A 14,447-nucleotide genomic window follows, 5' to 3' on the forward strand; every position below is an offset into this window, starting at 1 on the left:
TCAAAAGGTTCTTCTAACCCTAAAAACAACATCTGATTCAACAACTTAAATCTTTAAAGGCTTTCTAGTATCTAGTACTGGTGGTGAACTAATTTTTGTGGTGGGCACAGCGGAAGCTCTGGATAGCAGAATATTAATAAGCCCTACATGTATTGGTAGGCTATACCAATCCTACCGCTCCAATCAGCCCACAAAGTGACAAAAGACGATTTTGCCATACTGCAGGAATAGCAAACCTAGACATCTGGCAGAATGTGGTGGCACAGGGCAGGAGATATCGGTGCTCGGGACTACACACAGCAGGCAGCTCCCAATTCCCCACAGAGGCACAGGGATAAAGGGCTTGAGGTGCGACACAAGTCAGTGTTCAGCTTTTGCTCCGCACTGCGCATTAGTGAGAAGACAGTCAGTATGTTTCAACAGCAAGTATTTCCATGGCAATTCCAGGTACTGATTTGTAGACTGGGAGAGCATAAGCCTTGAATTACTTTAACTGAGAGGGGCCAAAAGGCAAAGAAATCAAAACGCATTTTCTCTTACCTGACTGTAATGTAACTACAGTAAAAATTTAAATTCCCTCATAGAGCCTTTATCACGACAACTATGCCAGCATAATTGCACTCACAGAGCCTGCTGGCACAGAGGCAGCTTCTGTTGACAGGAGATGCTTTTCTGCTGACATAGTGGTACAACCATTTCAAACGAAGTGTGCTCTTTCCTTTGCGGAGCGGAATTTTCTTTCAATGCGCTGCTTCCTCGACCTATCTGCACTGCCACAGCTGGGCCTGCTCCACTGACTTATGGGAACAGACTCAGATAATTTCCATGTGAGGAGTCACATCTTTCAGTGAAAACATTTCCCTATTTTAAACTTTCTGCAGTTATTTTTAAGCACTCACTAAATGAGATAAATACTAATTACCATAACTTAGATATTGAGGGCATAAACAGCTCAGGCAAAATAGCTTATTCTGTGAATTTAGGATGGAGCTCAAGCTTAAGGATACTTATTTTCTTTAAGCGTAGTACAACTTCTGAAGTTCTTCTAAAAAGCTTCATAAAAATAATTATTTTTCAACAAATCTGTGAACTAAAAAAGCATTACATCCATTTCAGAAAATGAAAATGGTTAAGTAACAAAAGACACCGATGAGCAGAAGAGACTGTCCACTTGAACACCAAGTGGGCTGCTTTCCCAAGCCTCGTTTGCAATTTMCTACTCTAGTTAAAAAGATAAAAAGTTGAACTTCACCTCCTCTTATGGAAGTTGTTTTTTCCTTCTTTTTAAATTTAAAATGTAAGAAACCAGGCATCTACCAGAAAACATTCCGAGTATTTTGCTACCCTGACATTTTAAGCAGTCATTAACAGTTGTGTACCTTAAAAAGACTATGAAAGGTAAAAGCTGAAATACCAGCATAAATATCAGTACACTTAAAAAGTATCAATGAATACCAATGAATATTCAATATCATTGTATGAATATGGCTTTTCCAGTCATGTGCTGCAAGAAGGTCTACAGCAGTAACATCTTGGATCAATTTTCTGTTTTTGCTGCGTTAGCTTGAGTACAAAAAGGGGATAGTGAAAGTTGCTAATCTTTGGGAACCTCTTCTGAATATAACTAAYGACACATAAGCAGAAGAGCCCACTAAAAATGCACTGGGAAATATAGCAGCAAGAGAGCTGAGAAAGCTTCACTTGCCTCAGTGCTTCCACACTGAACTTTCCAGAGTTCAGTGGAAACATCAGCATTTTTCAATTACCTGCAACATTTGGTCCTTACAAACTTAAGTCATGTAGACATCACATTATACAGATTTTGTTCCTAGGCATTAGACTTGGTGCAGGGAACGAGCACGTGGGGAGAGAAACAGCCTCGCTAAGCACACAGATGAAATCTGACATAAATAGGAAGTCTATTTACAACAGGAATTCTTTTAACATATCTATTATTTTTCCTTAGAAATAATATCCCATGCTTCAGGGAAGCAGATTTTTTTTTTTTTTAATATTTGTTACATTTGAAGAAAAGAATGTACTTTAAGAATCCTAACTAGGAATCAGTGGTCAACCACAATGAGCTACGATATTAAGGCTAGCACATATCCTTTTTGGTAACAACATCAACATGGCAGAGTGTTCAAAATGGTATTTATAACATTAAAAGTTGGGTTTTTTTTTTTTAAAAAAGTTTAATTTTGAAGTTTAAGATTATTATCTCTTATGGAAACAAAGCTGTTCTTCTGAAGTCAGAATTCTGGAAACTTGAAAGCCTGCATCCAGATTGATGAACTAGTACTACTGAGAAAAATATATTATTTTTAGATATGGTGATTGGGTGTTGGTGAGCAAGCAATTTTTGCTGCAGTATTTTTAAAAAATAGCKCTCCTTAGCTGTCACTCCAACTCTCTTGGGAAGGTTAGTATCACCACAGAAGAGCTTGAAGAAGGGAACGGATGCCTACATTTCTTCTGTTCAATACAATCATTCAGTGTTTAATGCAAACCCATCTCCACTGACATGTTTGCATGGACTCTTGCTGAAGCAGCTCAGGTACAGGCATATGCACTGTTCCATCAGTGCAGATGTGAGGGCCGTTAACTGCTGAAGTTGTAAAAGTGCAAGTCAGCTGAATTTACTGCTCAGAGCAATCRCACAAATTTCAAAGCTGACATATTAAAAGACAAAGAAATAACCTTTTAAGCTTTTTTTAAAAAATGGTTATGCGTTGCTTAGTGAAGTTTAATCTAAGAGATTATGTAATCTTTACTTACTATATTAAAGAMAAGGAAGTACATTCAAAATTTCAAAAAATATATTTTTAGCTAATATTCACACAAGCTAAAGACAAATCTTACCTGGTGGAGTTCTGCCTTCTATTTTCTATTTTCATTAAAATTTGTACATCTGACCGAGCAGACATTGTATAGATTTTTAATCTGAAAAACAAAAACAAAAACCAACAGACCTTAAGAAGCAGTTGTGTACTTCAGGCTTTTTCTTATTACCACCAAGAGATAAATAGCTTTTGCATGTCAAGAATCAAAAGAATATATTTGCCCATAAAGACAATCATTTGCCACATGCTAAAGATCTGCTATAAATTAGAGCTGTGATAGCTAGTATGCTTTTCTACTTCTTCCACAGAAAAGGTTCACTGCCACCACTGCAGCTAATTCTGGTAACTTTTTTAAAAAATTTCACTTGCTTTATTTGACCTTATGTCAAGAATCAGTTTGTTAAACTTCTGCTTTAAATTTGGTGCCTATACAAAAGGTTCATCAGTGAATGTTAGAATGGTTTTTATTCCAGGAATTAAGGATACAACACTTCTAGGAATTCAGCTCTACATACTGAAACTGCAGTGAGTTTAACTGATCTCTTCAGAACCACTCTGTTCTTTTACTAGTGAATTAGACAAACACAAACGAGGCAAAAAAAAAAAGTTATTCAAATACATACCTTTGACAAACTACAGGATCTGACTCCACTGGATCAATATAGGGCTTAATGATATCAGTGAGTATTTTATCCTCTGGCACCCTTTCACCAAAAATAAAAGTCAAATACGTAAGACATGGTTCATCATGGACACAAAAAGCTGTTATCAGAGTCATATGGAGGAAGCAATTATTAGCCCGCTACAGTGGCACAACAAAGTAGCTTTTGGGAGAATTTTAAGTGTGTATCAATACAGCACAGTATTTGACAGCTCTGCCTCAATTTCAACACTGGGACTTCATTAGCATCCAAAGGGAGTGAACAGATGCATATCTCTCTTTCTAACCCTGCAGCAAACATGTTGTTCCTACAGCCCTAACAGCAGACAGGGCATACTTCTCATTCCCCTTCAGGCTAGGAAAACTTATGATGAGGAAAAAAAGAGGAAAGATTTATTAATAGAAGCTTATTTTTTGTAAAATGGGCTTGTTGGCTTTCTAACAAAGGGAACAATGAACCATATCCTATATGAAGGCCAGTTTCAGTGAGATAGTGAAGAGAGGAGGGAAATCTTGCTGAACACCTGCTCTACAAGAACAAAGTTTGTTAGGTGTATAGAATATGACCATCATGTATATACAAGCTGCTCTATTTACATAAGACTAGCAATCAAATGTTTTGTAAAGTTACTCAATTTGAAAATAAATTTTATCTGGCTTTCAAGTAGAAAAGGACAATTGAACTTCAAATAATTTACTTAAATTTAAATGCTTCTTTAATAAAGACAGAAATATTTGAATTTACCTTGTATGAAAGAAATAGTTGAGAACACATCAAAATACTTTTTAGTTTAATTCTAGCAGACTAATTTACACTTTATAAAATTCTGTTTTTCAAGCTCTATACCTTTTTAACGTGTATTCAGCTTGACAGTGGGGAAACACAAGTTTCAAATGCCAGTAAAACTTTTGCTCCCTGAAAAGAAAAAGAAATTAATGCTCTTAATGCCATAGTAATATTAGCTGGTAACAATTATTTGTAGTTTTTTTTCCACGACACAGCTTAGTAGCCTATGACATAGATGGAAAAGACAATATATAGTGTGAAATTTTGAATGGCATTTTCAGAGTAAAAGAGGCAGGCAGAGAACCTGTAAGAAGCACCGTGAAAGCTTCCAACTTCTGCCGAGTTTGGTGTCCTCAGAAGGTGAAAAAAACTCTTCCTTACAAATGTAGGCAAGATACCACTAATCAACTGATCAACAACATTTCACCTTTAAAGAGAAAGAATCTTCCAGCTGAGTTGCTATGTGCATAGACGTCCTTTAATTTGAGAAAAGGAAAATGATTTTTGGCATACCACCTGGACAGGTTGCCAACCCACTGCATCGATAACCAGAGGTCCCTGCCAAGGCCGGGCTCTACACAGAATAAGAGACTAGTCTTTTGAGGCAGTGATCATCTAAATAGGAAATGTATGTGTGTGTGTGGCCAGGGAGCTAAATTTTTGCATGACGAGGACAATAGAAGTTAGAGACGCTCAATGTTTTACACAAAGTTTACACAGAAAGGTTGTGGTAGAGACAAAAAAAACCAATTGATTTCATGTTCATTGGTTGTACAGCAATCTTCTCCTTCCAGCTAGCATAATTAATACCTCAGAATTAATGCCTCAGAATAAAAACTACTAAAATGTGGTTTATTAGTGCAATCCCACGTTAGAAAAGGCTGTATTGCCTGGAGGATAGTTTTCTAGATCAGGAAACTTCTCCCTGGCTTTGTCACTTGTCTGCAAAAAAGCTGCTGAAGTCACTGTTGACTGACTGAGGACAAAATACTTTTCTCCTCATTGCTTCAATTTCCCCCAATCTGTAAGTGAATATAACAATCTCTTTCTAAAAACAAAAGAAAAAGCACAATCTAACAGGAAAGTGCATGGCAATCTGCTCTGGTTCAGAATTTTACGTCATGATTGACAGTAAAGACCGGGGAAAGGCAGAAAGAACTAATACTATTTAAAAAGTAGAGGTTAGACATCTGTCTGAAGTGTGGGAACTTATTATGGTAACATTTTTCACTACTTAAGACTGATGAATCATTATATCCAAGATAATCAGCATCAGTTTTGCAAAGGTCTTGATACTACAATTAAAAATAAAATGCTGTTGTTCCAACACGCTGTTTAATTTGCTTATCAGGAAGATGAAACATTATCCAGCAGGGGCTAGCTGGCTACAGAGGAAAGTGTACGTGCATCCAGTAGCACATACTAAAAAACAGTAGAAAACAAATTGGTTGCTCTGTTCAATTAACTATGATACTACTTTTTAAATGCAAATAATTTACAAAGTGCACTAGTTGCTTCACAAAAAATTCAGACTAAAATTAGATATCCTGGCTCCAGATTTCACTGACTTCATTTTCCATTATGGCTCACTAGGGTAGTATTTCCTTCAAATATAATTGACATGTACTATGTTCATTTTCTGCATGAAAAGGCTTGAGTAAGTCATCTGAAGTTGAGTAACAGCTCAGCGCTTGAAGTGTACCATGCCGTTAAGCTGCCATGGAATGCTTCTCCATGGTTTTCTTGAATACCAAAGCACTGACTATAAAACTATCAAACAGCATAGATCTGGATGAGGCACAGCACATCCTCAATGTCATTAAAAGTAGTATCATAGCCTATCCCTGCATTGTTTGGCTTCACATCCTATTTTGGCTACTTGAAAAGCATGGAAGCCAATCAGAGGGAGAAAGAGAAGCCAAAGACCTCTTCTCCCACATCAGATGTAGCTACAGATTATGTCCTGAACTGAACAAACTGTTCTGCAATTACTGGTCCTCTAAAACAAAATATCTATCTCCCTTTCATTTCTCCTAAAACTTCCCCCCAAAATTATTTTCTATAATCAATTTCACTTTTCCTCACCAGTAGAGACTTGCAGAGCTACACATAAGTAACTTTTTATTTCTTGACAGTAACAACTGGAAGTATTTCTGATGCTACAAATGTAGCAGGAATATATGCAGTGGCTGCTAACTTCTGCTAATTCTCTGAAGAACTGTGATGATTCTCATCATCTTTTACAGTTAATGCAATACCTAGGAAGATACTCCAAGTACTGTGAGTGTTGCAGTACAGCTGCTAGGAAGCAAAGGAGAGAGCTACAAAGGATTTAGGAACCTGAAGATGCAGATAAATGCCTTGGAGGATTTTTAGAAGGGTCTACTACTGTGTATTTCTCAAAACATTTATGAAGTATCACTCAAAGCATAACTTTCTGATCTAGGTTTCCTTTGAACAGTTGAATTTTGCCTAGATTGCTGCAGAAGACCTCATATCTCTATGTATACTTTTTTATAAGGAAATTGACTCAAAGTTCTAAATTTATCACATCATAAGACACCAACCGCAATTATGGTTCTCCAGAAATACTTAGTGTCAGCTCCTGAAAGACAGTGATTCACTGAGCATTTTGCTTCTGTTTAGCAACTAACACTCTAAGATGTTTAAGAAAGAGTACATGGGATTATCTTACGTCAAAGCACAAGTACTGTACTTCTTATGTTATTTTGAATTGATACAGGAAGAAGAGGAAATAAAGAAGTTTAATGAAGGACCATTATCCTCTAACTTTGATAATACCCTGTACTCTCACCTGGCTCATTAAAGTTTACTTTAAGTACAGGGCAATCAGTATCTGCTCCTTTGGATAATATTGCCTTTCTTAACTTTCTTAAGCAATGAAGATTCAGTCCAAATAACTGACTAGATTTTCTTGTGAAAACAAGGAAAGCCTAATTAATATAAGAGAACATGGATTGGTTTGACTTCATTAAAAAAAAAAAAAAAAAAAAGCCCACGTTCATAACACCAAATCAACTTTTCAGCTTCTAACAACAGCATGCAAAATATGATGCTTCCATTTAGTCGAAGCTTCAATGAACCAACTCCTAACTGAAATTTGATGTATAAACAGTAAAACCAAATTACCTCTGCTGAAGGTTGAAGTGTTTCCTAGTTACAGTAAACAGCACGACAATCCATGAAGAAACTGAAGTGCACTTCCTTTGTAACGCATATGGTCTTCTATCAAGGGGCCTCACAACAGCAGTAGATCTTACTAACCGTATGTGTTGCAATAATTAAGCACGCTGAGGTTGAACTGAGACCCGCATAAATCAAAGGGACACTGTCAAGGCCGAGTCACCCAAACTGTAGTTATCTTAAAAGATCGAAACTCCTATCCTGTTTAAATTCTGCATGTTTCTGTTGTTTCACTATGAGAGTAAAACATTTCATTTGTTAAAAAAAGTTTCTGCTATAGAACTCAGAAAGTACTTATCTTCAAAAGAGGATGTTCTGAAAAACTACCTATTTATTGAAATGCATAAGGATCCTGCTCTCCCAGATTTAAGTTTAATAGATCTAACAGCGTAATGTTAGCCCAAAATACAGCTCAAATAACTCCTGGATAAATTTTAAATATCAGCAACACTTCAAAGAATTATGTTTTATTATTTTAATCTAGTTGAGGATAAAGAGTTGGAGTTTTCAAGTGTACCTCAAAGTAACTTCCATAACACTATGATCATTTATATGATRCTACTACTAAATCTCCATATTGTATTTTGTTTTCAGTGTTACATCAAAGAACAGAAATAAAGGGAATGACTCTCTCTTCTCCTACCCATATAATCTGATCAAATATTCTCAAACTGCAGGCATGCCCACTGGTAGGGAGGAGGGCTGTATACTGTTTGTGGGGAGGTGGGATAAGAGAAAGATTTTGGTGCTGTGAATAGAGCGGATATGTAGCCGGGGGGGACCACTGCGGGTAAATGGAAGGGCCGCCTGAGCAGGGCGGCACGGACAGCAGAGCTGAGGGAGCTGCTCTGCCCAGTTTCAGCCTTTCATCACTGCAACCACCTCCTGCCAGGGAGCTAGGAGCCCCAGTGCTGCACGCTCCCTCTGCTCTTCTGTTTGCTCTGCTGACTGCAGCTCCTCAGCTGCTGCCCCAACCCGCCACTGCGCCAGCAGTCCATCCCAAGACCGAGACAGCATGCTTCTAGAAGGGGAACTATCACCTGTATTGTGAAACAGGGGCACCACGGCCAAAGTTGGTCGATTCAAAAGGGTAACGGGTGTCACAAAGTCCCATGGGATAAGTGCTGAGTGGCTGGCAATCTATGGTTTGATCAAACCTGAGTTTTGATTCCTCAGGCATCCACATAACAAAAGGCGGCAAAAAAAGCCAACTTAGAAAAAGGTGCTTAGTTTTTGCATAAATCAGTGAATTCAAACAGTCCATTGCCGCATAAATAACAGTATTAGCACAAGAGAGGAAACAGGATTGCAACAGCCTGTACTCAGACTGGTTTAAGCTGCTAAGTCTAGCAGCTTAAGCTTTGCAGTGAGCTAGTTCAAAGTTTGTCCAGCTGAAAAGTGTCACTGGAAAAAAAAAAGTGAACTTCCTGCTATATTCAGGTTATATTTCCCTTTTAAAAAAAGAACAAAGGCGTATTGTAGCAAGGATTGTTTATTCTACCTGTCTTAAGCAAAAGCTTGGCGTAAACCTGAAAACAGGAAGGAATATGGAGTCCAATGGTACTGCAAATCCTTTATCAGCTAAATCATATAAAAATGCTACTCTGGATGTGTGAAGGGGCACTTTAATCCATTTTCAAGTGATAAGCTTGCATCTATCCTGAGAGCCAAACTCTTCCTTGAATAATCAGCTCAAAACTGCTTACCCTAAGCAGAATAAYTTTGATAATGTTTAGCAACAGAAACKACTTGAGGTATTGTCATAAATTGASCGATCCCAGCAATGGCAGAATCTGTTAACATCAAGGAAAGGGATGGGGTATGTTTTGCTGGGCGAACTGTCTCAGGAACCTGTTGTTYAAAAGTGTCGTAACTGCTGCTTTTGACCTGTATGAGAYGTATCAAACCTCAATGCAATCTATGGAAGCATAGGGATTTTAGAAGCTTAAGAAATAACCTTTTGCAAGGAAGAATTTCTAATGTTATCACTGACTAAGCTACTCTGCCTTAAAGGAGGTACAATACAAAATTTCAGCTTTTAGCCCCAATCAATATGCCTTATTCCACTATAGGTTGGGTAGAATACAACAATAATTCAGGATGCGCTTTTTTCTTCCTCCTAGACAAAAGCACATATTACAGTGCATGTTTTACTCTACTTTTAAGCAACTACWTTTTGTAGTAACCACAGCATAGCCTAGAACCACATTTGCAGRAAACAGATGGTTACTTTCCTGTCCTCTTAAGAATAGAAAACATGATCAAAACCTTTATGATGGGATCTGAAAGTCCCTTACAGGCTAACGCTGTCAAGAAAGGACTATTATTATAATTGAGAAAAAAGTAAGGTGTTTTCCCAGGCAGTAAAATACTTCCTTGACTATTTGCCAATAAGTCACCTTCCTTGCCCCATCCTCTTAGGTTTTAAATCTGCTTCTGTTAGAAAAAACAACACGTGAAYACGTAATCCGCTCAAAGACTAATTCACTCCCAACACAAGCTCTGTTTCACTATGTACTCTGAAAAGATTTTCTAGAGAACAAAACCCCCAAAACATGCTATGTGAAGGCAAATTTCCATCAGCACAGGATTGTACTATGCCCAGAATCCTATCACGAAGGATCAAAAACTCTCTTCGCCTACTGTGTTCTTCTACCTTCCCCAGCCACTGATCCCAGAGTCCAGGGCACTTTATACCTGCACTGGCTCTTTGAGACTACTCTCTTACCCTATATTCCTAAGGATGTTTGTGTTGTGCCAGGTATCCACAACATTTAGGAGATTTTTCAGGAAAGCTAAATTCGGTTCTAAGCTTGAGATACTGTAGCATCACAAACCTAGCACAGGATATCTATAGAGGGTAGAGCGTGTAGTCAAGGAAAAAAAAAAAAGCATACAGGTACATAGCCTCTGCTTACTTGACTAGTATCTGCAAGGTTTGGGGCTATCCTCTGGTCTTTCCTGAGGAAAGAAGAGAGCCCCACTTTTGCATAAATTTGGGGTAAGTGGGAAGAAAAAATCCCAGATTTCYTTTCCTTCCCTGAATTTTTCCATGTTTTTTCTCTGGTAGTTAGAACTAGTAAAGTATGAGCTTTAAAAGGTTATGTTTCTAAACCTCTTATACCTTAYGTTCTGCCAAGAATAAGGTATCTGCAAAAATGAGAAATCATGCTTTGTCTCAAAAAAGAAGAAATGATATAAGACAGTTTTTCCACCTTGCTTGTTAATTTGTCTGAGAGAGACATCTGGTGGCTAGTCACTAAAGCACACTCAGATTTCCTCCTCTAAACTAACAGAAAATAGTAGAGAAAAACGTGTCCTGCAGCAGAACTCAACATCAAAATCATCAGAAAATAACAGGAGGAGCCAGCTAGGGTATCTGACACAGCTGATTAGTGTCAGAAAGCATTCAGAGCTGCCCCCAGTACAGAGAGCTGAACTCTGGAGCTGTTCCCTGTCCTAATGAAGTTCTCTAAATGTGTTTCTCCACAGTGAAAATACTTTAAAATACAGTTTCTGAACATCAAAGAAAATTCACAGGAGTGCGTAAAGGAAAGAACACCTGAAATCATCTTAGCTTTTTTTCCTGAATTCATGCCTGTCTGTCTGCACTTGTCTCTCCAGGCAGTGCCATATGAAATGTTCAGATTCTCCAGTACACTTCAACCCTTGGAACAGCGTGCAACAGAAGTAACTGTACTTGGAAGCAGCTGTTTCAAGAATAACAGACTTAAGGACAACCTTTCTCCTCTTTCAGAGACAGAGATTTTCAGCAACCATTCTTCACCTCCTATCCAAAGCTTGAAAGAAATATTATTACATTGTAGGAACAAAACCATAAAAAAGCACTTTCAGAATGTCAGTTAAGAGAAAATGAAAAACATGACATCATTGACCCCTTCCTGCTGCTACAGAATGGTGGTGTTTTTCAAAAATAAAGCATGAATTGTATAAGCCGTCAAATTGAGCCCACAGAGCTTAAAAAATGAAAATCTGAAACAGGAAATACTAAATTTAAATAGCTCTCCAAAAAAGTTTGTAAATCTAACAGATTTTGAAAGTATATCAATAGGAATTTAGATCTTCATCGTTATGTGTTCAGTGAAAACAAAACATTGTTGATTATAACTAACTGAAGACTTACTTTTTATTGAAGATGGTTGAATTTTCTCTTCTTTTTGTGAATCCAATAGGCAGAGTTCTCAGGTTGATATTATGCCTCCGAGCTCTATTCCTCAAGTAATTTATCTAACAAAAAATAAAATCAACATTTCTTGTATGTGAATAACATAACCAAAAGCTGAAAATTAAAAAAAGAATAATTCTGAAGAGAATTTTGGGGAAGTTACAGAAAGGGCTATATTTAATGTAGTATTTTGTTGTTGTTGTTTTTAAATCATGATTGGAAAAGTTAATAGATGAAACTACCTGAAACATTTTCAAGTGAAGTTTTTCTAAGTTTAAAAACAGCCTGCCTACRAGCTCTTTTTAGTAAAAGTACTTAAGCATACTGTGAAAGCCATGCACAGCCGTTGTGGACATAACACCACCCAAGGAGCTGGTTTTGGGCTACAACCAAGCTAGCAGAAGGGATGTACAAGCACCACCTCATTCATYTATGCTGACAAAATCCAATTTGGAGGTAGCAGTAAGCATATTCTATAAACGTGCCTACTATCAAATCCTAAAAACTGCTACCTATGTAGCATCTCACCATCTTCCACGCGCGTATTCTTATGACATCCCTGTGATCACGTACACACAGACACAGAGAGTGACTTCAGCCTAAGCAGAACGTTGGAGCCTTCTGAATCTACTCTGCAGCATGAATTCTCTCCAATTGAGCAGTTTAATGCTACATTTACATGCTTTCAGAGGGCAAGAAAACAACATGGCTCTGATAGCTTTTTTTGACATATTAATGAAATAAAGTATGTCAGAGTAGATYTTTTTTCCTCCCCTTCCTGATCTTGGTCTTCCCAGTTTTGTCACAGGACTTTCACGAAATACCATATATTTTGTGATCTCCTTAATGCTTTAAACAATTGGAAGAGTTTGAGTCAAAATTCCTTCCCATCCATAGCAGGTTGGCTTACTTCCTTGTCCCATTATGAATGAATGATTTATTCGTTGTCTTCATTTGGTACATGTCAAAGCATGTAATAATTTTGGGGCAACAAAAAAATCCCATTGCTCACATGGGGATAGCGTACTTAAAAACCTCAAAGAAACTGTGAAAGTGAAAGGAAACATTCAGGCTTTCTTAACACATACCTACCATTAAGCAGCAAGAATGGCCTTATCAATTTTTTTAAGAGCATACAATTTATTCTTCTAAGCAATRGATGTAGCCACCAATACTACTCTTACATAAGACCACAGATTTTTTTTGATGTCTAGCTCTAAACATCAGAGTCATCCATACCTTCACAGGAGAGGTATCAATTCTGAAGTCTGGATTGGGACTGACTCAGTGGGAATTCAAGGGAATTCAAAAAAAATTAACCTTATTTCCAATTGACCGAGTTCCTAATATAAAACTTACAAATTTATTTGTTGTAGGCCTATGCACAGAAAGATCTCGTGCGGCAGCATCAGCTGTCCTTCCTACATCTTCCAGGAAACGATAATCTGAAGAYAAAAAATAGAAAAAATGTAGTGCTAACCTACTAAAAAGGATGAATTTTAAAAAGCACAAGGCACAGTCTTACCACTTAGAAGGTTCAAGTCAGTAAAYTCATTTACAGATACAAATGCTGTTTTATCCCTGATTCCATTACAGCTCAGTGCAAGCTTATGCTTCTTTACACACAACAGACTGAAATGATACAAAAAAAGACCATCTATTAACAAGCCAGGTTCAGCATGAGAGTGAAGAAGGAAAAAAAAAACGTTTTAATTTAGCTAATAGATACCTGCATGAATATTTCATGCATCGTGGACATCTGTACTTAGCCTCCTCTTCACTACAGGTTTCACATCTGAAAGAAAGAAAACATATCTTTATTRAAAGTGGCATCTTTGTGCCCAATTGGCTTGGGAAGGCTTCTGCTCAACAGCAGCTCTACGATCATTCAGAGATTTCAGAAAAAGTTATCTGAAGTGTAAAAGCGGAAAAAGGAAATACCAATACTTTGCATTAGGACAGATGGCAGAGCAATACACCAGCTACGGGGAATATCTCCCAACACTTACAGGGGTCTTGCTGCAAAACACAGCACAGCAGTAGAAAAACATGTTAACCACAGAACTGGGAGCACAGCAAGGCCGCRTCAGCTTACGCTTTACGGCCTGCTCTACCAGTGCTTTTCCATGTTGCATCTCAGGTGCAGACTGGCCATTTTCCATCCGCCTGTAGCTGGGAGCATAGATGCCCCCGACTCACACCAGAGCCCAAACACTGGATCCCACTTCCGCACAGAAGCAGAAAAGCCAGGACGATATAGATCAGTAAAGTTTCCTCTGGCAGCGAGCAATGCAAAGGCTACAGCTAGGGAGCCTCCTAGTCACAGCATTCAAGTTTTTRTATTAGGCTAAAATACTTTTTGATTAGGAAGATTTCCTCTACCAACAACCTTCTGCTTTCAAGGTAAGTTGTTATAACTGATATATTTCTATTTTTAGAAAAAGAAATCTTGATGCTTTAATGAAAGAATTTATAATTTTTCATTTATGTTAATTCCCACGGGTGTGGCAAGGCGGGGGGAGCCCCAAAAACCTCCCACCGAGGCCGATAACGTTTTTGAGAAGGGCACAAAAACACCGCGGCCACCGCTCGAGGGGAAACGCCGCGCGGCCGCCCCGGGCACGGCCACGCGCGGCCGCGACGCCCACAGCTCCGGCCGGGGCGGGAGAAACCCCCCACGGCACCGAAACGGGACCGGCAGGAGCCCGGCGGGGAGCGCTGCGGGGCTCCGCGGCGAGGCCGCCGCAGGCCCCGGCCCCGCGCCAG

At 38.4% G+C, this 14,447-nt stretch overlaps 1 protein-coding gene across 1 annotated transcript in view; it reads right to left on the reverse strand.

The window, feature by feature from the left end:
* Nucleotides 1-13,529, reverse strand: part of ZNHIT6 (zinc finger HIT-type containing 6) — a 31,004-nt gene extending 17,475 nt beyond the window's left edge. Inside the window, exons 1-7 of the mRNA XM_085303509.1 lie at nt 13,411-13,529; nt 13,207-13,313; nt 13,041-13,126; nt 11,640-11,743; nt 4,352-4,420; nt 3,467-3,547; nt 2,863-2,943 (exon numbers count right to left, since the gene is read on the reverse strand). Coding sequence (XP_085159635.1) covers nt 2,863-2,943; nt 3,467-3,547; nt 4,352-4,420; nt 11,640-11,743; nt 13,041-13,126; nt 13,207-13,313; nt 13,411-13,514 — 632 coding nt within the window. The 5' untranslated portion in view covers nt 13,515-13,529. The remainder of the gene's footprint in view (nt 1-2,862; nt 2,944-3,466; nt 3,548-4,351; nt 4,421-11,639; nt 11,744-13,040; nt 13,127-13,206; nt 13,314-13,410) is intronic.
* Between the last annotated feature and the right edge of the window lie 918 nt (nt 13,530-14,447).

This window comes from Rhea americana, unplaced genomic scaffold (genome assembly GCF_003343005.1).
Source record: "Rhea americana isolate MKP2758 unplaced genomic scaffold, rheAme1 scaffold_2, whole genome shotgun sequence".
Lineage (NCBI taxonomy): Eukaryota > Metazoa > Chordata > Aves > Rheiformes > Rheidae > Rhea > Rhea americana.